This window comes from Larus michahellis, chromosome 9 (genome assembly GCF_964199755.1).
Source record: "Larus michahellis chromosome 9, bLarMic1.1, whole genome shotgun sequence".
NCBI lineage: Eukaryota > Metazoa > Chordata > Aves > Charadriiformes > Laridae > Larus > Larus michahellis.
The window spans coordinates 24,143,692-24,162,378 of record NC_133904.1 but is presented as its reverse complement, the minus strand read 5'-3'; the positions used below and the strand labels follow the sequence as shown (position 1 = coordinate 24,162,378).

The following is an 18,687-nucleotide window of genomic DNA, read 5'->3' as shown; positions in this document are numbered from 1 at the left end:
AGGGGGAATTGGCCCGTCTTCTCCCTCCCCCCGTTGCCCAATGTAACACCAGGAAAAAAAAAAAATTGTCTCAAAAGGAAAATTTTTAAAAATCATGTATTTTTCTTGGATAATAATCTGGTTGGTGACCACTGCTGTTAGGGAACAGAGCCTGCTTTTGGAAGCAACAAAGGGGATTTGTCCCCATGGAGGGTCTCCAGGGCTATGGCTGAATCCCGGTGGATCAGAGTCCCCTGCATGATGCCAGCCGTTCCCCCTGGGTTCATCTGAAGGTGCAAATTGCCTTTCCCCGGAGCCATCGGGTTGAGGGACACCCACCCCAGGCACCGTTTGGCACAGCTCAGTGTCACCCACAGCATCTCCCCACCACCCAGGCGCCCCTCTGGCTGCTGCCCGCCCTTGAGCCAACTCTGAGCTGGCCGTTCATGAGTCCCACCAACTGTTTGAAGCAATGATTTTCGCTTTTCACACCGACCTGCAGATTCCCTCAGTGTTTTCCCATGGGCAGCCCACGGAAAATGAATTTTAACCCCCAGTGAGCTTTCACAGACAGCTTTGAAACAGGCGGAGAGCCCCAGGAGCTCTGCAGACCTCCCTTCGCCGTCAGCAGTGCCACGTTCCGGCTGTCGGTCAGAGAAGGACTGGATGAAAAGAGAGGCAGAGAGGAGGAAAAGCATCCCTGCTTGTGTCCCAGAGCTGCTTTGCCCTTGGATGCCGGGCAGGTTTGAGCCTTGGGTTGGTTCAGAGGAGACTTTCGATGTGGCTGGTCCTGGGAGCTTTGCTCAGTCCGAATTTCTGTCTTAAGCATTCGCTAACAGTAAGAGACTTGAAGTCAGGACCGATTTTTTCCAGCTGGGTTAGATGGGTCAGCCACCATGTAGCCTCCCTGTCTGAGAAACTAAGAGGAAACAGCTCTTGATGAGCCGAAATGCTCGGCCAAAGTGGCTAGGTGAAAGGGAGCACGCAATTACCAGCAGCGGCTGGGACTCAGGCGCTGGTGGCAGGGACACTCACTCACCAGGACGTGCCACATGGAGGGGGACCATGAGCTTGTTCTCGGCAGCCCGGGGTGGTTGAGCAACTGGTTTTGCAGGGACGGAGCGAAAGGCAAAGGGAAGGACCTCCAGCTGGCCGCTCTCCCACCCCTTTGGCTCTTTGGCCCACGTCCTCTCCAAGATGTGTCCCACCTGGAGGTGGACGAGAGAGGGCAATCGGAGGGTGCGGGGAGGGCTGGTGACGGTGCTTCAAGGTGGTTGATTTCCCATTTGCTTCTCTTTGGGCGGCTGAACTCTTCCTTATCCCTGAAATGTATTCGAGTAAGAATGACTCATCCTTCCTCCCAGGACTCTAACCTGCAGTAATGAGATGTAAATCCTTGCCTGACCTATTATATTAGCTTATGCTATATCACACATCTCCGTGGATTAAACGGGAGGGAGATGAAATGTCCCCCGGTAGCAGCCAGCCTCAGACAAGCCGGTGGAAGTTAAGAGGATCCTCTCTCAGCATTGACACCTGATTTGAATAGGAGGCAAGCAGTTCTTTTTCCTCTGCCATGGTGAGAGGGATCATTTCGGCTCTTCTTTCCAGGTAATGGGAGAACTGGCTCCAAAGCCAGATCTGGAAGCTCTCCCTTCAAGCAGGGTTTCATAGGATGCTTCAGAAAACCCTGGAGGGCACCAGAAATGGCAAGGATTTCCTGGAGTGGCTGGTCCTTGGAGTTATCCTGTAGGTTGTACAGGGGAGGGGAAGGGTCTGTGACCTTGCCTCGCAATGCAATAGCGATAAGGCCACCAAAAAGCAGCGGTCTCATCCTCATCAGCCTGAAATCCAGGGGAACACAAAGGTCTAAACCTTTGAAGACCCTGAGTAGGTGAGTTAATCCTGGAAAGAGGCGCGTGTGTGTGCTGGAGTCGCGACGGGGGAGGACATGAGAAGGCATTTCTAAATAAAGCAGGCGGCCTCTCCGCCGGGAGAAGTCACGCTTGCACTTGGCGGCTGATTGTCACATCTCGTGATGGGGACAGGCACCACAAAGACAGGGGCATCCGTGCTCAGCCCAGACCTTGGGCACGCAGGAGTGGAGTCACCTCTGCTCTTCCCACCTGCGGACAGGGGATGCTCCCACAGGATGGGGACAGGGAATGCCCTGCTGTGCCCACCGCTGCCGCGCAGTCAGGAAACGGGGACAAGGCACAGTGACATCCATCCCGCGATGACAGCATCTGGAACAGGCCCAGGAGCTGAGCATCCCCGGGGCAGGGTGGCTCTCGCCTTGGGGACAGTGGGGGACATCTGCCCCCGTCCTTTGAGGTCTCCACCAGCAAAAAAGCAACAGAGGAGCCACTGATTAAACCTCAATACTAATTAATCTCTGCTGAAACATCTTTTTTTTTTTTTTTCCATAGAGCAGCTGATTAGAGTATGTTGTTGCACCCTCACCGGTGCGATCCGCTTCTCCGTGTAAACTGCTCGGCTGTAAGAAGGTGACTATTTCTCCGTGACGGGTATTAAGAAGTTATTAAGAAAACACTGAGGCACTGAAGCGCTGAGGTTTGGGGAGGGGGAAAAAGCGGAGGGACCTTGAGGGGGGGGAGTGACAGCCTGGCCGGAGGGTCCCGGCGCTGTTATGGACCACCGCAAGCTTCAGCTGCTGAAGTTAAAGAGAAAATGTACAATCACCTTGAGCGTAACGCCCCTCCAAAGGGCTGGTGTTCTCTTCCGCCCCGCACTCACCGGGGTAAAAAGTGCCGCTGCGTCATTAACATCGGGAAGGAAGAAATTTTAGGGTAAGGGCCTTGTACATTACCAAATAAAATGACTTCTTTTCATGTCACCTGAACGTCAAGTAAAGTTAAAAGTGTTGGGAGTTTGCCTCGGCCGAGGAGGACGAAACGCGAGGCAGCAGTCAGCTTTGGATGGAAATGAAAGCGAAGCTGCCTTGTCGTGACCTAGGGAGGCCATTTCAATGTAAAGCCTTCCCACTCCTACGGAACTGAGCCTTTATGTTCCCCAAATCTGGTGTCATCGTCTAAGGACGAAGAAATCCCAAAGGGAGGGGCTGTTACTGTTCTTATTTGATACTGAGCTTTAATTGTACTCAGGGAGAGCTATATATCATATGTGCCATACGTCACATGTCGTGTCATGTGATGAATTTTCATTTTTATTTTTATTTTTTTAAGAACTTGCGTTTCATCGCACCCCACGCTCTCGCGCGTCCGTGGTGCCTCCAGAGCGTCCGTCCCTCAGTGGGGATGTCGCTGCCTCCGCTTAGGGCAGCACAGGCCGAGCTGCAAATTAATTTCTCCCTTAAACCACTGTCAGGGCTGCACACACGCATCGACGTACGCGCACCCGTGTATGCGCTCCGCAAATTATCCTCTTCCGACCCCAAAAACCTGAAGACCTTCACAGCCTGTGCTGCCCAGGGAAGTTTAGTGGAGTCCGTGGAAAGGATAGGGCCCTCCCCATTTCTTTCTTTCTAGGTGGCAGAAGATGTGACAGCCAGGTACCCTGATAAACCTGGCACTTCTGGCCGGCCGGCCCCCTCCTGGCCCTGGGGTGGCCCCCTGGGGGGGAGACCCCCAGAGGTACCTGGGAAGGGGAGCTGGGGGTGGGGATGCTGCTATGTCCCCTCACTTCCCTCTGAACCCCTTTGTCTTAGCACGGTGTCCAGCCGAGGATTTTGGGGGTTGGGATGGGTGGGATGGGAATGGTGCTGCCCGAGGGGTGTGCAGGGGGGGATACAGCCTCTGCCCCATGGGATACGGGGATTTGGGGGTGCCGTGGGCGCACTATCAGTAGAGGAGGGCAACCAGCCAGCGGAGCAGGTCGGGATGGCCGGCACCCATGCTGGGAGGAGAGATGCTGCTGGGGGTGAGGAAGAAGAGGGAGGTGATTGGGGTGGTGGGGGGTGGTGGGGGTGGTGGGGGGGCTCCCATAAGGGAGCCCGCATCCGAGCAGTGACACAAATACGGACGGACAGACACAGAGCATGTAAACAGGCACATGGGGAGACCATGTGCTGCTCTGCTGCCGGCGGTTGGAGAGCACGCCCGGAGCAAAGGCACACGCCAGCCGGAACGCACACGCAGCCGCACAAACACACACACACACACACACGCCGAGTTCTCCCACGGGGGATCTTTCCAGCCTTGCCTTCGTTTCCTGGAGTGCTCAGAAGGAAAAGACACAAAAAAAAAAAAAAAAAAAAGGCGGGGGGGGCAGAGAGTGGGAGGCTGGAGAGGTGAACCACACCGCCCGGTGATGGGGATGGCTTTGTACATCGCGCTAAAAATAGTCCTGGTGATAAAGTCGGCGGTGGAGGGGGAGGAGGTGCAGGCGCTGCACAGATGCTGGCCAGGGCTGCCAGGGCTTCGCAAGCCCCCGTGCATCAATGGCCGGAGCAGAAGGAACCTCGTTGGGTCATAATTAGAGCCAGTAATTTGCCCCAAGCAGCGCAGAGGGAATGAAGCAGCAGGAAGGGGGCCCATTGAATCCCCCCCCCCATCCCCCCCATCCTCCGGGGATGGATACTTTGCAAACCTTGGGAAATGGGAAAGCGGTAAGCGCTTGCCGCAGCTGGAATTGTGCTGGGAACAGCTCGGGGGGGGGGGGGGGGGGCGGGCTCTGGTTCCCTTTGCAGCGAGTCTGAGTTTTTATTTGTTTAGAAGAGGAAGGCTGTCGGGGGAAGGAGGAGAAGGCAGGCAGGAGCTGGGACATGGGGAAGAGCCGAAGCCAAAGGCAGGAGCCCCGCTGGAGAAGGGAGAGGGTACCTGCAGGGAGTGGAGGGAGCCAGGGCCAGTGCTGGACTCGATGCCCTGGGGTGAGCCCAGTGAGCCTGTTCGGGGAATGGGGTAGGTGGAGGGGCCTGCAAGGTGAATGGCTAGGGAAGGAAAAGCAAAGCACGCGTGGCTTCAGAAATTGTCCTTTCACCTCCTGCGGTGTCGGCGCCGGTCCCCGAGCCCAGCTGGTGCCTTCCAGCGGGCACCCCAGCCCAGCCGGCGATGCTGAGCTCCGCTCCAAGCTGGCACCCCGACCAGCAGTGCCGTGGGGAGAGGCAGGAGGGCTGCCAGAACCCGGAGGCTGAGTTTTCAGGAGCTTTTCAAACTCCCTGTCTCTGTCCTCCTGGCACGCCATGTGGCAAATGCAGAGGCAAGGTCCCTTTGTGCCAGGGTACGGGCACCCTTGGCGTTGGGCGGCAGCAGAAATCGCTCCCTGCCTCCTGCCGCTGATGAGTCACACTGCGAACTTGAGGCAGGATGGGAGCTGACACGACTGGGCCCAGTGCCCGTCTCCTTGTCGCCCACGGGAGGAGGAGGAGGAAGAGGGGGGACGTGTTGTGCAGCCAGGACCCGAGAGCCACAGTAGCCCCTGGGTGCCATAGAGGAGCCGGCAGCCCGTCCCCTCTGCCCACGCTGCTGCACAGGCTGCCCGCGCGTTCGCACCTGATGGAAACAGCCCCAAAATCCCTGGGGAGGCATCACCCAGTGGCGTACGGGCTGTCCTCGGCTATGCATCGCTGGGCGGCAGCCCAAAGTGGGGGCCACGGAGACAGGAGCAAACAGCCCTCTTTGAGGGAAACTGAGGCACGGCCACCGGCGGCAGTAGGGGCTTGGCAGGGTGAAGGTCAGCTTTTCCCAGTGAGGAACGGGTAGAGCCCTTCCGTGGGGCGCAGGGAAAACTGTTCCCTGTGGATTTCTCACAGATGACCTCTCTTGACATCCTCCAAACACACCCGGAGGATGCTGAGGATGTCGAGGATGTCGGTACAGCCCTGAACCGCCCCCACCAAAACCCTCCTCTCCTGCCCATGGGACCAGGCACAGCCCCAGCGATCACCAGCATGGTGCCATTTGGAGAAAAAACCCGAAGGTCTGAAGGAGTTTTGTGTCAGGTTTTCTCCCCTTTTTTCAATGGCTGGCAGGGCTCCATCGACCAGCAGTACCCCGGGGCAAGGGGGACCAGAGGGGACACGAGGAGGGGCCGGACCAAACATTCCCCCCCCCCAACCCCGCAACCCCCGCTCGCTGATGTCAACCATCACATGAAGATGCCGGGTATTTCTCACTGTTTCAAAAGCCACGTTTCTTGCAGGCTTTGCCTGTAAACTACTTTAATCTTCGTAAGCCTGAAAAGTAAAGCTGCTTATATGGCTGCAGGAGCACTGGGCCCGGGGGTGGGGGGGAGGATGTGGACAAGAGGAGGTGGGGTTAGTCTGGGGGAAACGAAACCCTATGGTGGATGAAGCCCCATCACCCTCCTCTGGCATCGTGGGGGGGTTCTCAGGGGAAGGGGATCGGGAGCACACATCGTGAGCCCCGCACATCGTTTAACGCTGAATAATTCTCCCTTGGATGCAGGGAACTATTTTAAACGTGCTGAGCCCCGTGTGCCAGACACCACCTCCGCCCGACAGCCTTCAAGAGGGCAGGGACGCCGTGGGGACACCTGCTTTGGGTGTCTTTCGCCCCTCGGCTGGGACAAGCAGGGCAGGGAACGAGGTCCACCAGGTCCAGGGATCAGCCCCCAGATGGATCCCCAGATCTTCCCCTGCCTGGTCCAAGCAGCTCCAAGGGTGGAAGATAAAGCCCACCTTAAAGGGGAGCTTTGGCATCACTTGGCAGCGTCATCGCTGTCACAACCTCGCCAGTTCTCATGGCAGGGATGGAGCCAAGCGATGCCCAGGCTTCTCATCCCAGCTTGGTGGGGACACGGGCCAGGGATAGTGGGGACTGTCCCCACCTCATCCCCTGCCAGAGCATCCCAGGATCCCCAGGGCACCGTGTCCCACCCCCCCACCCCACCCCGCCACAGCTGCATCCCACGGGAGCAGAGCCGGAGACAGAGGGGCAGTGAGGCGGGATGTGCCGTGTCCGTATGGAATGTTTTTTTTTTGTTTTTTTTGTTTTTTTTATTACAGTTTTAATCTCACAGTCGGTAGCATTACATGAGAATAAAGCACTGGACAGGACTGGAAAAAAAGGCCTCTGGAGACAGCATGCAAACATTGCAACGAATTTAAAGCAAAACAACCCAAAAAAAAAAGCGTCTCGCGGGGACGCGGCCGTGCTCTCCCGACTGGGCAGCGAGTCCAGCGTCTCCCCTTTAACCATCACTTCTGTCGCTGGGGTTTCCTTTTCATATGTCCGTTTCATTGGCTTGTTTATTTTATTATTATTCTTCTTTTATTAACCTTCTTCTCTCTCTTTTTTTTTTCCTTTTTTTTTTTTCTTCTTTTAATTACATTAAAAAATAAGATTCGTACTTTAGTAAAATGCCCAGTGCTCACCTGGGCCCTGCTTGAAATAATAAAAAAACAACCAAAAAAAAAAACAACAAACAAACAACAAAACCCCCCCAAAACTGAGGAAAAAAAAAACCACCCCAAAAATAATAAAAAAAAGAGCCTGGGAGACCAAAAAACCCCCAAAACCTTAAAAAAACCCAAACCAAACCAAAAAAAAACCCCCTCATTTGGAAGTTTGGAAGCGACCGGGAGAATTGGAGGTGGCAGGGGGTGGGGGGCAGCACCCCCAGGGCTCCTTCCCGGCTGCTCCTGATGCCAGGGCCGGGCAGGGGGGATGCCCACACCCCGGCGTCCCCCCAAACCCCAGCGTGGGTCCCCTTCGGCTGCCGGGGTGGGTGAGCCCCCCCCAGCTCCTCCCCCACCCCGGCCTCACAGGTAGAGCTCCTTCTCTTTGATATGCACTAGCTGTTCGCGGAGCTGGTGGAAGGACGGCCGGTGGCCGGGGTCCAAGGTCCAGCACTTCTTCATCACCTCGTAGACAACAGTGGGGCAACCATCAGGAGCATCCATCTTATAGCCCTTCTCCACGCGGGGTACCACGTCCTTCAGGGGCTGGGGATGGGGGGACACAGGGGATGGGTTTCAGGATGCAGAGAGGGGGGGTTCAACCCCCCCAGACAGGGGCTGAGCCCCCCCAGCCCCGCCAAAAACCCAGCTTGGAGGGAAGGTAGGTCGTCCTCACTTACGATTCTCGGATAAGGCACTCGCCCGAAGGAGTAGATTTCCCAGAGAAGGATCCCGAAGCTCCACACGTCCGACTTGGTGGAGAATTTCTGGAAGTGGGGAGAGATGCTCCGTGAGCGAGCTCAGTCAGGGATGGGGGTGAGCAGATCTTCACCACCCTCAGGGCAGCTGGTTTTGGGGGTCAGACAGTGGGAACTGGGGCTCAAGCACCACCTCTAGGTGGAAAATTTGGGGAAAACGTGTCCCCTTCCTCCAGCCCCCAGCACATCCTTGCAGCCTGGGGACCCCCCCCTCCCTCCGCTCACCCACCTTTTCTCTAAGTGCTTCTGGCGCCGTCCACTTCACTGGCAACTTCCCCGTGTCCTGCGTGGAGGAGGCTTCCTTGGTCAGCCCGAAATCGCTGACCTTGGCGATGTTGTCCTCGGAGACCAGGACGTTCCTCGCCGCCAGGTCCCGGTGGACAAAGTTGTTGGCTTCCAGGTACTCCATGGCTTCACAGACATCTCTGGTTGGGGTGGGGGTCACAAGGTTAGCGAGGTGGCCCCAAAACATTGATGGATGCAGGTCAGGCTTGTGAGCATGGCCAACCCTCGGTGACTTGCCCCCATACTTACAAGGAGAACTTCAGCAGGCAGTCTGCACCAAGGACCGACCGCCCGCGTGACCGTAGGTAGTCTACTAGGCTGCCCTGGAGGGATGGAGATGGTGCCATCAGGGTCAGCGTCCCACCCACCACCCCATCCCATGTGGGGCAGGCCCCAGGGGTGATGTCCCCCGCCTTGTAGGGCAGGATCCGGGGACAATGCCCCTCCCTTGGAGCCAGTGATGAGACGTGCAACGGCACTGCTACCTCCAAACACCACGGTGGCCCCAAGGAGATGCCACCCAAGCTGGGACGACCCATCTGGGTCTGACAGGGTGAAGCCCTGGGAGCCTGGGGGGACTATGTGGGGGGCAGAACAGGAGGGCAGGTGCCTGGGGCGAGGGTCTCACCTTGGCCATGTACTCGGTGACGATGTAAAGGCCGCTCTTCTCCTCCACGATCACCCCCAGGAGCTGCACCAGGTTGCTGTGCCGGAGCTGCCTGCGCAGGCGCAGGAGGGCTCAGGGTTTTGAGGAGCAGAGGGGCCTCCCGCAGTCCCCACAGGGCATCGGAGACCACCCCCCCTCACCCCCGTTGCATCGTCCCCCCACCCCGGCTAACACTCACGTCATCACGGACGCCTCCGCCAGAAAGGCTTGCGCTGTGGCATCGTTTTTAATGCACTTCACGGCGACTTTGTTCCCCCGGTAATCCCCCAGCATCACGTCTGCAGGCCAGGAGAGACAGGCATGGGAGGGGCAGGGAAGCATCCCGGCCTCCCGGGGTCCCACCATCACCCTGAGGGGGGCTGCAGTGGAGCCCCCCACCCCCTCTTAGGGCCACCGCCGCGCTGGGGACGCGGGGCTCACCTCCGAATTCCCCTTTGCCAATGATCTGCAGCAACTTGAGGTCCTTCATGTTGAGGGCCCAGCCACCTGTGGGTGTGGAGGGGGTAAAGAGAGAGTGAGGGGGGGTCTGGGGGGTGCCCCCAGGAGCCCGGGAAAGGACCACGGCCACTCACTGCGAGAGAACTCGTCCTGTGCTGCCACCGTCCCCTCCATCACCTTCGGTTTGATGAGGCGGGTGCAGAGCCCGTCGGCGTCCGTGGTGTAATGCTGCGGGGGGAGAAGAGTCAGGTAAGAGGGAGACCCGCTACGAGGGGTGTCACAGCCACAGGGGACGGGTGGTGGTGCGCGGGTGACACCCTGGGGTGGGGGAGTCCCTGCCAAGGCGATGCTGGGCTCTGGCATCCCACCAGGTGGCAGCACAAGGCCGTGGATGGGACCGGTGTGTGTGGGGGGGGTGCCTCTGTCCCTCCTCCTGGTCTCTCCATCCCCTTCGCATCCTACCCCTGTCCCACCCGCCGGGTTGGTCCCCAGCAGCCCCAACCCACGGGGCCAACAGAGAAGGTCCCACCCCACCTCTTGGGCTGCAGACCTGCAGCCCCCCCGCAACGCTCTTACCCCTCCGTCCCCTGCCGACCCCGAACCTACGGTCCCCGAACCTACGGTCCCCAGGCTGGCCGAGGGGGACGGGAGCGGTGGCAGCTGCCTCGGGCAGGCGGGACCTCACCTCCACCAGCTGCATGAGGTTTTCGAAGTAGACCTCCTCGTCGATGCTCAGCTTGCTGGAGGAGTAGATGATGCGGTAGTGCTCCACCTTCCCCTCGCAGCTGACGCACAGCGTGTAGTCCCCGGGGTAGTTGGTGCTCTCCCGCACCAGGAAAAGCCCCGTCTCGGGTGGGTACAGCAGCCGCTCCGCCTGCTCCCGCGTGATCTTCCCGTGAAACCACCTGCAACGGGACACGCAGGGCAGGTCAAGGACCGGGGTGGGGGATGCGCTGGCCCAAGGGCTCGGACCCCCGTGGGACCACGGAGGGGGCTGTGGTCGAGGGCGATGGGGACGTGGAGGAAGCCTTGGTCCCTGCCTGCGCCGGGCTGGCCTGCCCATGCTCCTCCTTGCTGCCTCCATCCAGCCCACGACACAGCTCCTTCCACGGCGCCCTGCTCCCCTCCTCCTGGTCCCCAACCCAGGACTCAGCCCCTCCGCACACCCTTGGGTGCCTTCCTCCCCACAGCTCCTCCAGACTGGGGGTCACGGGTGGCTCTGGGACACAGCAGGGACATCAACACCATCCATCTGCCTGCCTATCTACTCTCCCTCCCACGCAGACCCTGTTCTGACCCCCCCGCCTTCTTCCTCCCAGCAGCCTTTACAACCACAAGTTTGAGTAAAAGACCCATTTTCCAACGCAATCCAACGTCCATCATCTTCCCGGCTCCAAAGGTGCTCAGAGCTCTCCCCCAGCAGCAGCAGGTCCCCAATCAACGCTGCTGGGAAAGCCCAAGCCCTTCCCCTTCGGCTTTTCAACCTCGCTGGGCCTGGAGAGGGATGTCGCTTCTCTTGGGACATGGGGTCAACGGGGTCTTTGGCCTGATACAGCGGGGATGCTCCAGACCCAGCCAGCTCCCCCCAAATTCACCTCGGCAGGGTCCCCCAGGAGCAGCAGCTGGGTCCCCAGTGGATACTCACGGCATGAGGCTGAGCTTGATCCCAGCTTTTACTCCTTCCCGCTTCTGCACGTAGTTAGCGGGGATGATGCCCTCCCGGCCCACCTTGTTCTTCGCCTTGTACCAGTTGGGATCCTGCGGGGACAGCGGAGATGTCACCAGGAGCCTGTGGTCCCTGGAGATGGCAGCATCCCACCAAAGGCGCCCCTGGGGGCTGTCAGCGCTGCCTCCTTTCCCAGGCATGTCCCCAAGCATCCTGGCACCTCCTGCCTGGCCGCAGAGGGTCGGGGGGGTCAGTGCTGGGGCCAGCAAAACCCGACACTGGTGGCCCCGTGGGGGTCACTGTGATCTCCTTCCCAGGCCGCCGGGCATCCCGGAGCCACCCACAGCCTCTCTGGTTTTCTCCCCGTCCCCGGCGCCGAGCCCAGCATCGCTCCCTCATCGTGAGCCTCTCCCCTCCCTCCTCCTCCTCCCGGGAGGCACTTGAGAGCCTTACCTTTCAGAGAAACCTTAACTAACGAGGCCATGAATTAATTAACCGACCATGCGGCCCCATTCCTGCCCTTGCTGGCTCTGCGGGACTTCCAGTGGGACAAGGGGGTCCCACCGGCACGGCTAACGCAGTGCTACAGGATGCAGGGATGCTCCCAGCATGCCGTGGAAATCCCGGCATGGGGCGGGGGGGTGGGGGCAGCAGCAGTCCCGGCGGGGGGGCGGTCCGTGGGCAGGCGATGGCCTTACCTTGGTGACAGCGACAATGGTGAGGACGTCTCCTTTGCTGAAGGGCAGGTCCTGCTCGGCGGTACCGTGGAAGTTGTACTTGGCGATACATTCTGTACCGGACGGCCAAACAGCCTGGCCAGGGAGAGAGGGGGAACGGCATCAGAGCCCCGCTGGGCATGTCTCCCACCCACGGCCCTCCCCCCCACCACCCCCGACCCACGGGGACCAGCCCCATGGGGGATGCGGGGCTCTCCTTCCCCTGATGCAAACCCAAGCAGAAGCAGTTTGGGAGACTTTGGGGCAGCCCTAGGATCTCAGTGGTTTTCAGCTGGGATGGGGGCAGGGTGGGGACACACACAAAACCGCAGGTCCTGGGCTTCTCTTAGGGGCACGGGGGGGGGTGGGCACAAATGACCCCACGTCCCTTCTCAGCCCTAGGGCCACCTCTGAAGCAGATGGAGAGGCTGGAGATGCCGCTCCATCCCTGCCTCTCCTCCCTGCCCGGTGCTTACCTGCATCCCTGACATCTTCTCAGGAGGCTGGGGTGCTGCGAATCTCACAGGGGGGACACGTCACTTGGTACCATGAGACCTGGAGGGGGACAAGACGACTGAGAAGCGGGCATGGCAGGGAGGGCTGCGTAAGGGTGACGCTCAGGGAGCGGCCCCCGCCCCGACAAAGGACGCCCCCCGGGGCCACGTGAGCATCTCTTCTGCCACCAAGAAGGGAACAGGTCCTGTCCGAGGCGCTGCTTCCGAAATGTCCCCAAACCTGGTGGAAGTGGGAGCTCTGGGTCCCCTCGGCAGCTGGGGACCGGACTGTCACGGAGCTGCTCACCTGGATTATTATAAGGTATTTGCATGGATACAGCTTCTTAGGAGCGGAGGCTTTATGTGCTGTGTGGCCACCGCAGCATCTGCATCAACCATCCAAGGGATAAAACCAGTATGGTACAGGGGGGGTGGAGATGCGCAGGGATGGGGAAGGGGCAGAGACAACCTCCAGGAGCAGCTGGAGCCCGTTCCCCAACCCAAGGTGGCTCCTGCACCATGGGAACCAGCTGTAAGTGGCTTCAAACCCTCTGCCTGGCATGCGTACGGCTGCCTCTGCCTTGCAAAATCCCCCCCCAGCCTCATCCTGCAAAGCCTCCTCCACCCATGTCCGGGGGCTGCCGGCAAGGGGGATCGCGGTCCCTGTGGCACCAATGGGGAAACTGAGGCACAGGAGCGGCGAGGGGATGCGGCCGGTCACGAGCATCCCAGTCCCTTCCCTGGCAGCAGCAGGGGCTGCACAAGCTGGAGCCCCCGCTCTCCCACGGCGCCTGCTGACCCATGCATGGAAACATCCAGCCCTGGGAGCTTCCCAGGCCCGGGATCCAAAAGAAATCAAAAATAAATCTACTTCCTGCAGGATAAAACCCATCGGCACTCCAAGACACAGGGGCTCCTGCCGACTCCTAAATCCCAGAGGGATGCACTGACCGGGGGTGCCGTGCTCCCCCCTCAGCAGCGCCCTGGCCTGGGGTCGCATCCTGCTCCGGTGCGTGGGAGGGGAACAAACCCGGCTTTATTCTCCCTGCTCTGACCCCCTGGGGAAGAGATGAAGTCACCGGCCCTGGCATCAAACCCAGCTTTCTTGGGCCGGGGCGTTGGGGTCGGGCCGGGCTGGGCTGGGGGGCACAGAGCGGGATGGGCGGGATGCAGGCAGAGCATCCCCGCCCGCCCACCCCAAAAAACCCACCCGGGAGTTTACGAATTGATTGGGGTCCACCAGCAGCCACCGCTCCCAGCCCTGCTGTCAGCAGCTCAACGTATTTCGGGAAAGGGGAACCGAAACGAGGGGCAAGGCCAGAGACGGGAGGAGGAAGAAGATAAGGGGCAGAACCGCGGGGAGGAAAAGAGCGGGTGCAAACACAGCCCCATTTCCACCGCAGCCGTGCCCAGACCCCTCCGGAAAAGGCGTCACGCTGCCACCACCTCCCTCACCTTCCCCCAGAGCGGGGACAGGCCACCAGTGGCTTTCTTTTTGTCATCAGAGAGGAGAAATTGAGGCTCCAGGCTCTCACCCCACACAAGGAGTTTGGGGACCCGAAGCTGAGCGCTGGGGTTTCCAGCGACACCCATCACCGCAGTGTCTGAGTCAGTTTTCTTCCCAGCCAGCCCCGAGGGTTGCTGATGAAGAAAAACCTCTCGAGATGGCACCTAAACCCAACACGATGGCAACCACGAGCCTGAGGACGCTGCCACAGAGTTGGCCAGGACCCATGGGAAAGCAGAGCAGAACAATGCTGGACCACAGAGCATCAGCCGGGGATGCAGCCCCCCAAAACTGCTGATTTTCGGTTAAATCCTGGATTTACACCCGGTGTAGAGCCAAAACTTCAGCCAAAGGTCCAGATACCGCCAGTCCGAAAGGCAGCCCGGGAAAAACAGGGGATAAACTATACCCCTCCATCAGTCCCTAGAGGGATACGGCTAAAGTCTGGAAGGAGCTAGTTGAGGAGAAAGTGTCCCCGTGTCCCTGCGGAGGGAATTTCCCACCGCTGGGAAATTTTCGGCCCCGTTCCCCACCCGTGGAGGATGCTGAACCGGAGCCGGTCCTGGGTGTTGCTCAAGGAGCCACTCGCTCATCCCTGAAGGGCTGAGTCAGCGCTTCCCACCGCTCTTCTTTTAAAAGAACCCAAGGAGAAGAGAAAGCAGAAAGGCTGGGGGTTTCAGTGAAACGTGGCTCCGGCTGGAAAATCCTGGCCGAGCTTCGGCCACCGGAGCTGGGTCGGGATGCTAGGGAGCATCACCCGGGAGGGATGCCCAAGGCTCCATCCCAGGACCGCAGCCCATCTGGAGGTTGGAAAATCCAGTCCCGAAGGCTGGTTGTTTGGGCTTTCAGCTCACAAAAAGTCACCGGCATTTATATTTTATAAATGCAGAGAGGATACAAAATTTATAGCCTGCCTTCAGGCTTCCGAGCCTTTATAAAGAGTATTTTTTTTATTCTTTTTCCCCCCCCCCTCTTTTAAAGAGGAAACTGTCCCAGCGAGCAAACCCCGCCAAGAGGAACACGCTCCAGCCAGTCCCAGCATTTTTACCTTCCTGGGCCGTGGACGTTCGCGGCGTCAAATGGTGGCATTGTTATACCACAAAAAATTTGCTTATCAGTTTTTAGAGGGGGAGGCAGTTAATGGCACCAGGAACTGCCCTTTGCAGAGACTCTGATGCCCCCTTCTCTATTTCTTCTCCCTCCCGCGGGTGATTTTTAAGCAGCAGCCTCAATTTTTTATTTTTTTTTTAATTTTTTTAAAAAATCGTTACCTAATTTCTGCCTCAAAGGCGAGCCTCTCCGAAGAGGAGGAAACCACCCCCCCCCGCCCGCCCCCAACCCTGAGAGCACTGAGCTCCGGGGCCGCTGCCAACCGTCCCCCCGAAGGCGCCACTGCTTTGCGGTGGCCTCATGTGACAGCCAGCAGTTCCTGCCGAGCGCGTCACCCGCCGTCACCCCAACCTCGTGCCCGCGTTCGCTTCCACCAGCCGGGCTCGTATCCCTACGGGATGCCGGCTTGGGAGAAGGATGTAGCGACGCTGGCGTGGATACAGAGCCTAAAGTGCCGGAGAGCCCTGGGAAAACGCTGGTGTCGCCCCTTCTCTCCTAAAGCAGAAGTGCTTCCGAAAGGAGGATGCGGAGCAGCAGAAGTCAGCTTGAAAAAAATACATATTCATTAAAAAAAGCTCATTGAAAAAAAGAATTTAAAAAATTTAAAAAGCCCAACCCATTCAGCAGAGCCCAGTGCTAGGTTGGCCTATTTTCAGCCCTGCCAGGTGAGGGGTTCGCCCCCCTTGGAAACTCCCCATCCCAAAGGAGGGGCTCAGGGAAGCAGCTGGAGCGTGCAGGGGATCCACCAGCCTTTTTTTTTTTTCCGCTGAAAACCGCCTCCCCTTTCCTCCCCACCTTCTGCCCGAGCATCCTTCGAGCTGCTCTGCCCAGGCACCCCGGTGAGGAACCTCGGCCGCACCTCCAGAAGGGCTGGGACACGTGCTGGTCCCCATCACCTCCTTCCCAGCCCTTCTCCTCCTGGATTTCCCTCCGGGAAGCCCAGCTCGGCAGGGCAAGGATGGCAGGTACCTTGGCCACCTTGAGAATCCAAAAGGCATCAGGAAAACGAGCCGGGGGAAACCTTTCCTCTCCTTAATCACTGGCATTTCCTCCTCCTGCCAAAATCCTGCTGTGCCAAACCTGCTGGCGGGCTGGAACCAGCGCCCCAGGGGGGATTTTGGGACCCCCAGACGGAAGAGCACCAGCTAAGGAGAAGTCTATTTTAAATAAAGTTTAGTTGTAGACAGTAGGAAAGCTTCATTCCCGTTGGAAATAGGTGTGCGGGTGCCATCCGCATCCACCCTGCTCCGCTCATCCGTCACCTCGCCCGCACTGAACCATCTCCCGACGCCCAACAACCACCCGAGTTTCTTTAAACTTCAAAAAAACCCAACCCCAAAAACAGGCAACATCCTCGCCCTCTCCAAAAGATCTTATCGCCTGTTATTACAAGCTAACACCTACGATTACTCTAATCGAAAGAAAAACGTTCCTCCTTTATCGCATCAGTGAGCTGGCGGCGCTCGCAGGGAGGGTTTGCGCTGCTGCTCCCCCGACCCAGCTTCAACTGGGTGCCCCGCCGGGGGAAAAGGGGCACCTCTTCCATTTTATTTTATTTTTTTCCACGTTTTTATTTCTTTTCAAAAGAAAAAAAGAGAAGATGCTGCTATTCGGACCGCAGAAGGTGCCTGGGGGATAGTGGGCAGCAGGTGGAGGCCTGGAGATGCTGCTCCTGGCCACCCCATCACTGAGGGGTTTTCCTGGTCCTCCTCTTTCCTACAAAAAAAACCTCATCGGGGTGATTCTTTTTTTTTCCCCTCCTCGTTACCCCACAAATGGCCCCGGCATCCCCATCCCAGGTCCTAGCGGGTGTCAGGGCATCCCTGGGGACGAGCACGTGGCACGGAGAGGAGCAGCGGCCAGTAGATGCTACCAGGATGGAGCTGAAAAGTGGGTTATTTTGCAAACACCCACCCAAAATCGAAAAGATGGGGGGGAGGCAGCGGCAGCAGGGCGAAGCGCACCCCAAACACCCCTGGGATCCCGGGGTGTCGGGGGGGGGCTTCTCCTGGTGCTGCTCCCCACCACCAGGCTTTGCTCCATCACCACCGTCCAGCGGATGCTCAAGGAGGGAGGGGAAGACGGGGACCTCCCCCCGGGGGATGCTCCCCACACCTCCTGCATCCCTCCACTGCGCTACCACAGATCCCAGCACCCGCTCGCCACCTCACCAGGATCGGGATGGGCTCCCATGGGAAAGTGGGGGTGCCAGATCCCCTCTGTCCTGGGAGGAAGGCAGCTGTCCCCCTCCTCCTGCTGCTTCCCCAGCCCTTGCACCTTCAATATAAATATATATTTTTATTTTTTTTTACTTTTTTATTTTTTTTTCGCACGATGGCACAGCCCCTTTCGCTCTCGATAAACCTACATGCAACAGCCGTGGCTATAAATAACCCGTCGCCGCGTTATTGACCCAAACTAACTAAACAAGTAATAATAATAAAGAAAAATTAATAAATAAATAAACACATTTCGCTGCCAGCCCCTTTTGATGCCCGGACCCAGCTTCCCTCCTTCCGCCCCCAACCGCTCTCAAAAAACCCCCGCCAGCAGCTCGGGGACCAAACTGGCCCCAGCTTTTGTACGGGATGGGGATGGAGGCAGGGAGGGGGATGCCGGCTAGCGGGTTTGGGGGTCAGGCAACGGCACCCCCCACCCCATCCCCAGGAGGAGATGGGGATGCTGCTGGGGGGTGGGGGGTGTCCCTCACTCTCTCCATCACCGGTGCAGGGAGGATGCGCCCCCCCGCCCCACCCCGGGGGTCCCTGGGGAGAGTCGCTGAGCGGGAGGCTAAGCGGGGGGTGGGGTGGGGTGGCATGGAAGCGGCCCGTGATGGGGGGGGGGTCACCCATCATGTTTGCCCCCCCCGCCCCCGCATCCCCCATTGTCTGCACTCCGCCGCGCTCCCGGCCCCGCATCCCCCAAACACGGGTGGGATGCGGAGGATGGAGTGGGGCGGGGGGGAAGATGTCGAGCAACCCCCCCCCCCCGCGGGGTCCCGTTGTGTCCCCCCCCTCCCTGTCCCCTCCCCGGGCAGCGGGTCGTTCCCCTGGTACTCACCTCCCTCCGGGCAGGGGGCTCAGCCCGCCGCCGGCTGCTCCATGCGGCGCTGCCGGGGGCCTCCGGGGGGCGGGGGGGGGAGATGGGGGGGGCCGGGGACACGGCGGGTGGGGGGGGGGGGGCGGAAGGGGCGGAGGAAGCCGGAGCCGCCGCCGCCGCCGAGCCCGGTGCGGGGGTGTGAAAGGGGGGGGGTTGTGTGAGGGGATTTGGGGAAGGGGAGGGGGGGGAGCGGGGCGTCCGCCGCCCACCGGGGTGCGGGCGGGGGGCGCGGGGCGCGGCGGGGCCTGCTGGAAGGAAGCGGCGGCCGGAACCGGAGCGGCCCCAGCAGCGCGCCTGCGCCGGCAGGGCCCCGGGGCCGGCGAGCGGGGCGGGACGGAGCGGGGCCGCCACCTGCCGGGCACCGCCGCACCGGCAGCGGGAACCGCACCGGGACACGCACCCGGCACCGCGGCACCCACCGGCACCCACCACCTGGGACTCGCAGTCGACACCGGAACCCCCCACCACGATCCGCACCCGGCGCCGAGATCCCCCACAGGGACCCGCGTCGGGAACCGCAACCGCCACCGGGACCCGCCACAAGGACCCGCCACCGGGACCCGCACCCGCCACCGGCACCCCCCACCGGGACCCGCACCTGGCACTGGGACGCCTCACTGGGACCCACA

The 18,687-nt window shown here is 59.7% G+C and overlaps 1 protein-coding gene across 1 annotated transcript; it reads right to left on the bottom strand.

The window, feature by feature from the left end:
* Nucleotides 1-6,870: 6,870 nt before the first annotated feature.
* On the bottom strand, nt 6,871-18,141 carry CSK (C-terminal Src kinase). Its single transcript, XM_074601331.1, has 13 exons — nt 18,020-18,141; nt 12,325-12,403; nt 11,831-11,944; nt 11,112-11,224; nt 10,152-10,371; nt 9,601-9,694; nt 9,449-9,514; nt 9,207-9,306; nt 8,990-9,080; nt 8,611-8,684; nt 8,306-8,501; nt 7,999-8,085; nt 6,871-7,864 (listed from the first exon to the last, which is right to left on the bottom strand). Exons 2-13 carry the CDS (start codon nt 12,337-12,339, stop codon nt 7,682-7,684), a joined length of 1,353 nt encoding a protein of 450 aa, XP_074457432.1. The 5' UTR covers nt 12,340-12,403; nt 18,020-18,141; the 3' UTR covers nt 6,871-7,681.
* Nucleotides 18,142-18,687: the final 546 nt, after the last annotated feature.